Raw genomic sequence first — 7,165 nt, forward strand, 5'->3', positions numbered from 1 at the left:
CTGCAATGAGCTGTGATCATACCACTGCACTCCAACCTGGGCAATAGAGCAAGACCCCATTTAAAAACAAAACAAAACGAAACAAAAAAACTAGCCTTTCATTTAAAAAACTATCAAAATATCAAAATGAGTTAACTCCAGAAGTAATAAGGACACAAACGAGACTTGCTCACAAATACAGTCTATCCTCAAAATAAGATCACAAAAGCAGATTCATTCTGAGGAAGATAACTTGTGGCATTTGGCACAAATAATAGAATTGGTAACTATTTTTAGTGATTTTATAAACTTTATCCAATAAGAAGGCTTTTCTTTCTCTGAAAAACAGTGTCACTAAAGCCACATTAAACTTACTTGGGGACAGTTTCACCAGCATTTGCTAAATCACTTCTCTCTCACTCCTTTACTATCCTTTACGAACAAAAGTCCACAACATCTCTGCTATGCATAGTGTCTTGCTTACAGCATTTGTGCTATCCATGACCTTTAAAGGCAGCATATTCTAAGTGCCTGTCTGAGTCCCTGTATCAGAAGTAGTAACAATAATCATATATTACACTGATTAAGTAACAGCAGAAACTACAATGTGATAAAAAATGGAATACAGCCCTTAAATATGAAACTTCCTTATTGGGTTTTATTGCTTTTATTCAACGTATATTTTGGGAGCACTTCATTCAGGGGGTTCTGAAATGCAAATGCCTGGACCAAGACCTTGTACACTCAGATTCTGAAGTCTAGCATATAGCCCAGGCATATGTGTTTTTAAAATGCACAGATAATCTTTGGGATCAAAAGCTGGAATCCACAACTTAATAAGCTGAAATCCACAAGTTAATAGTGCCAAGTAAAGTGCTTGGTGATAGGGATAATTTCAAGAAACTCACAATCTAAAGCCAGGGAAACATAAACACAAAATCATAGCTGACAGGGCTACATATTATGACAGAATTAAGCACAGGGTGCTAAGGTTACAAAACGGGGGGGCATCTGATACAGCCTAGAAGATCAGGAAAGACCTTGTAGAGTATAAGTAGAAGAAAATCTGGCAAAATAAATAAGCATTTGCCAAGCAACAGGAAGAGCGAGTACAGGAAAGCCATTCCAAGTAAGGGAGCAACATGTGCCATGGCTTGAAAGTAAGAGAGCAGGAACTGTACACAGTTCAGTATGCCATCCTAAACATGCATCCTCAGTGCTAGAGGAGGATGGGATTAGCAAGCCAAAGCCTGTGGGCTAGCCACCTGTTTTTGTACATACTGTTGCTTTGAAACACAGTCATGCCCATTCACATAGAGAATGCCCATAGCTGCTTTCACGATACAGCAGAGTCAAGTAGGTGAGACAGAAACTACGTGGTCCACACGCAGAAAATGTTAGTTATCTGGCCCTTAAGAAAAAGACTGCCCATCTCTGGTTTAGGATATGAAAGGGAGTATGGCAATACTCATCAATAATAGCAGCTAACCTTTATTGAGTGCTTACTACGCACTATGTACTGCAGAAAGCACTTCCCATGTATTAACATTTAATTCTCTTAATCCCAAATGTTGTCACTATGAGCCAACTTTGCAGATGGAGAAAGCACTAACTGGTGAATCCAAAAAGGAAAATGAGTCTGCCAGACTCCACAGCCCAAACTCTTAACCACTGTGTTATGAAAGATAAATTCAGCTCATGAAACGTCTTATATATTGGGCGAATTACTTGAACACTGTCTTGAAGATATTAAGTAAGATTTGCATGGCCTAGCTGCTGGGTGAACATTGCAAATAAGAGACTTATAGAAATACATGGAAAAAAACAATGGTAAATGAAAATCCTAGCAGCAATGGCTAGGATTAAAGGTAGATGGAGACATGATTTTAAGAATGTGAAGCAACAGACTAAGTTTATTGATGTGATTTACTAAATGAGGGAAGATGAGGAAAAAGTTAAGAAAGTGCAAGTTTGGACAACTGTGTCAATGATAGTAGATCATTCATGGAGAAAGATAATATGGGAAGAAGGGCAATGTAAAGGTGGCATGTTCAATTTTGCATTTATGGAGATTCACAATTATCAGTACCAATATTATACACTAAGAATGGCAAAGAAATATTTAATATTTTTATTCTTACCTCTAAAGTTTTCAACAACGTTTGTGTTACATAGGTCTTTCCACTGGCAGTATGTCCATAAATAAAAATGGATGGAAAGCTGAAATGATGTCTCTAATGAGAGAAAAGATAAATATGAGGCTGCACATACAAAATAGAAAATAAATACTTATCAACTTGTGAGAAAGTTGTATGTGGAAAAGTTAAATATTCAATCCAAATCCCTAACAGTGAGCATATTGTGGATGCGTCAACACACTTTGAACCTACTTGAATTCAACTCTTAAGCACTTTGTTATGAAATTAAAATTTCTGTAACATATTTGGCATATTTTATTACATACTATATATATTTTTTATTATCATACAGGTTTACATACACAAACCTGTATTTTCAACTTCATAGCAGATTTAAGAGATTTTTCAAGAACAATTTTGTTCATACTCCATTTTTATATTACTCCTTCTTAAAGACTCTTATCTCCTGGGATGCCACAACTTCACTATACATTTTAATGCTATGAAATTAAGTACATATAATCAAAAGATTAAAAGGAATTTCAAGGGTCCTCATTCTTAGGAAAACTTATAGACTACTTCTGAACTATGCATACTCACTGATGCTGGCATAAATGCATACATTAGATCACATAAAACACTAATAAAATCTGCACAGCATTTATTTTAAAATACATATTTGCAAGATCCTCCTGCAGTACATTAAGTTAGCAGCTTAGAGAAAAGTAAATATTGTCAAAGGTCTCTCTGGTCTAGTTAATACTACAAATACTTATACTTCATTCCTTAAATGAACACTTTCATTAGATACCTACTAAATGCTGAAAACCATGAGGTACTGAAGAGTACAAATATCAGTAAAAGACATTATCTACTTTGGAGGAAATTATAGTCTACATTTTTAAAACAATTACAGGAAAATTGGATTATTTTTTAATAATGCTCTTTTTTTCTTTTTTTGAGATGGAGTCTCACCCTGTCACCCAGGCTGGAGTGCAATGGCGCAATCTCGGCTCACTTCAACCTCTGCCTCCCGAATTCAAGTGATTCTCCAGCCTCAGCCTCCTGAGTAGATGGGATTACAGGCACGTGCCACCACGCCCAGCTAATTTTTGTATTTTTAGTTAAGACGAGGTTTCACCATGTTGGTCAGGCTGGTCTCAAACTCCTGACATTGTGATCTGCCTGCCTGGGCCTCCCAAAGTGCTGGGATTACAGGTGTGAGCCACTGCGCCTGGCCTATCTTTTAATAATACATTTTTTTAAATAATTACAAGAAAATGGGATTATGCAATTTCTATCAGAAAGTTGAGTCTCTATTAATTATCATCGATTACAGCAACAGTCACAAACATTTATTACATTCAAGTCACTAAGTTAAACATTTCCTTTTACAAGACAAATCAGGAACTCAGATTTACGCAGGAAAAAGACTTTCTAAATGGCATACAGCTATGGCAAAAGCAGCTCAATGGCTAAAAATAGACTAAAAATTTACTGGAAATGAATAGGTAATGTAATACATGAATCTTTTTCTAAAGTTTATATGTAACAATCATATAAATTAACTGGCTCAAAAATTCTGTCTCAGCAGGGTGCAGTGGCTAACGCCTGTGATCCCAACACTTTGGGAGGCCAAGGCAGGCAGATCACTTGAGTTCAGGAGTTCACCTGGGAAATACAGTGAAACCCCATCTCTACAAAAAACATAAAAATAGCCAGGCTTGGCGGCACACACCTGTGGTCCCAGCTACTCGGAGGCTGAGGTGGGCGGATTGCTTGAGCCTGGGAGGCAGAGACTGTAGTGAGCCAAGATCATGCCACTGCACTCCAGCCTGGGAAAGAAAGCCAAACCCTGTCTCAAAAAACAAAAACAAAAAATTCTGTTTCAAGAATTAAATGCATGTTGCTAAGTATCTCTGCTATCCATTACATGTTGTTGCCTAATAATACCTTAAACATCTTTCCTATTGTGACCTAAAATTATATTGAACTGTTCCACTGTTATTTAACCTTTCACCTTTATAAATCTCGTTAACATAAACTGCAATAAGCTAGTGCCTGACACAGAAAAGGTGCTCAGTAAATATTTATTTATTGAACAAATGAGTCTTCTTACAAACATGAACCAATTTTTTATATTTCTTTGCTACAGTTCTTTGTATTTCCCACATGCACAGCACCTTGCAGAAAACTGATATTAAAATATTGTTAAACATAATTTTCATTAAGAGCAAAGGTCAAAAACGCTTCTATGATCCACCACTAAGTCAATACTACTCATCCCTATTTGCCAACGTTCTTTTTCAGCAGGAGCATTTCTGGCTGGAGTGATCTGCGTTCCAGAGATGAAATGCAGAGAACATAATCAAGAAAATGCTCCAGTAATAATATAACTATAATTGAAAGCATTATAAATAGAAAATTAATTGAAGATGCAGTGATTGATCTCTAACTTCCCTAAATAATGCACCCCTTTAGACAGAGGGTAGTACTTTTCCACTAATGCTTCACAGACCACCTCAAATTGCCATGCAATATTTCTAGTTGGATGAAAGTACAGTCACGTGTTCAAAGATGGATCACAGTGGTCTCATAAGATTATAATACCCTATTTTCACTGTACCTTTTCTATGTTTAGATACGTTTAGATGCAGACTTATCACTGTGTTACAACTGCCTACAGTATTCAGTATAGTAGCACCGCTGTAGAGGTTTATAGCCTAGGAGGAACAGGCTACACCATACAGCCTAGGTGTATAGCAGGCTACACCATCTAGGTTTGTGTAAATACACTTTCTGATATTCACAGGTATTAAATTGCCTAACGATGCATTTCTCAGGACGTATCCCCCTCATTAAGTGGCAGCAACGCATGACTGTACTTAAAAAAGCAAACCAGAAGATGGGGTATGAGTATGACCCTAAATTCTCATTCACTCTCTTCGCAGGTAAGATCCAAGTTTGATTAATTCCAATTCTGATTGAGTCCGAATCAAAAAGCACATCAAAGACCACCAGAAAATAGTCAAAAATAGGTTAAATTTTGAATTGGTGAATGCTACCCTCTGCCTATTGAAAGGACTCCCTACGTATCTATGTTCATCCAGAGAAGACAAACTCCTCTCTAGGGCATCCTGTGAACTAACTATCAGTTAAGAAGAAAAGTTTACCCTAGACCTCTTCGGGACTCTGACAATTCTGGAAAAGCCAGTAAATTTTTAAACCTGAAGCATTGCTTTGGCCCTTAGTGGCCTTGAAAGCGACCACCTCTCTACACTTGACTCACTCCAACTACCGCACAGAAACGTGTGAACTTACATTTGAATAAATAACACTCTGCAAACACATCTGTTACATAAATGTCATTGGGCTGGGGTAAGATAATAAGCAACTTCTAGGAGGTAATGTGGGCAAACTTCTCAAAAGTGTGGCGTGTGTCAAACACGTCTTAGGCAACGTCCTATAGTGCAGGCCGGTCCTTTTCAGACAGTCTCCTCTTCAATATTCGGAAGACACTGTGGGTGAAGGAGCAGTACAGAACCACAACACCCCTATTTAACGTAAAAACGGCCCTTTGGCCCTCAATCCAAACACGAAAAAAAATATTGGAACAGGTCGCAAGACTACCGAAACGCCTGCCTCCAGGATCTGGAAGACAGTTTAACTACAATACCTCTCCAAACAAGGACTGCAAGGTGGACACTTGAGACTCGCGACAAAGCACCACGTTTTCCAAGTGGGGCATTCTGGCGGGCACCACCGCAGAGGCCACTGCAGCCAGCCCACAGGACCCTTACACGAGAGGCAGCCTCTCCCGAGTCTGGCGGCCCACGCTCCCGCCGGAAACCGGACCCGCTGCGTCGTGGGAGGAGCCGGCGCTGCCGGGCTGCGGCGTGACGGCAGCGCGTACGCCGAGCGTCGCCGCCGCTCTAGTCCCACGGCCGGAACCATCGTCTTCTCGCTGGTCCTGTGCGCTCCGGGGCTTTGCGGATTCTTCGGCTTGGTGGGGATTTCGGGCTGACACTTTTTCCACTCAAAGGCTAAGAAGATGACGTGGAGGTGGGCGAATAGGAAAGGGGTGGAAGGGGTTAAGGGGGTCCCGTGGGCCTCCGATGACCCGTGAACCCCGTGCCTTTAGTTTTCCCGGCTGGAAGCCCCAAGTTTAGAAACCTTGAGTGCCTAAGAAGACGGACCGGGAGCTGGGGCCCTTAGAGGGACGTGGAAGGCGGACTTAGAAGACTAATATTGTCAAAAGATTTTTTTTTTTTTTCCTGACGACGTTGTGGGAAATTAGTGGCATTGAGTACAAAACAGGGTGTAATGGGGTTTAATGCACAGCTTGGAATTACTATTTTTCGTGCAAGCTTGAAACCAGATGTGGAAGGCCTGTCAATCCTAATGGGAGGAAGTCGTAGTGTTTGTTGTTGAGGGTGATAGTAAAAATAATGCTACTTTTAGCATTAGGCTTTCACGTGTATTTATTCATAGGGCACCTACTAGCAACTAAACACTAGAAGATTCTGGAAATAAGATACAGAAGTAGACAAGTGCGTGGTGGAAAGAGAGCTTGGCGTCCTGAAACCCCTGGGTTGGGACCACTGACTCAACTGTTGAATAGTGGGACTTTGGAATAGTTGAGCCTCAACTTCCTTATCTATAAAATAGGGATAATACTGGCTAGGTTATTGCTAGGAGTAAAAGATCCTGTACATACTACCTGATATACATAAATTTAAATCGTGGACTTCAACCTGTCCATAGATTGTAGATCAGTCTTAGATTTGTGACCGTCAAAAGGATCTTTTGAGAATTGTGGTATATAACGCATTAGCTAGTCAAAATCATATTTTCACAGCAACAATTCAAAAGCATTTGCCCAGGTACTTTTAATAGAGAATTCTAAAGGTTGTAATGGGACCATCCATTAAATTTGAATGTCTCCAAGGGAAGCTGGCCTCTGCTACACTCCCAAGACTGTTATACATCTGTAACATACTATGTATATAATGTATACATATAATCATAACACTACATCTTTATAGCGT

General features: G+C 39.5%; 1 protein-coding gene across 1 annotated transcript in view; it reads right to left on the reverse strand.

The window, feature by feature from the left end:
- The window catches only part of ORC5 (origin recognition complex subunit 5), an 83,622-nt gene extending 77,614 nt beyond the window's left edge, over positions 1-6,008 (reverse strand). The window contains exons 1-2 of the mRNA XM_004090184.1: positions 5,794-6,008; positions 2,121-2,213 (exon numbers count right to left, since the gene is read on the reverse strand). Coding sequence (XP_004090232.1) covers positions 2,121-2,213; positions 5,794-5,865 — 165 coding nt within the window. The 5' untranslated portion in view covers positions 5,866-6,008. The remainder of the gene's footprint in view (positions 1-2,120; positions 2,214-5,793) is intronic.
- Positions 6,009-7,165: the final 1,157 nt, after the last annotated feature.

This window comes from Nomascus leucogenys, chromosome 13 (assembly GCF_006542625.1).
Source record: "Nomascus leucogenys isolate Asia chromosome 13, Asia_NLE_v1, whole genome shotgun sequence".
NCBI lineage: Eukaryota > Metazoa > Chordata > Mammalia > Primates > Hylobatidae > Nomascus > Nomascus leucogenys.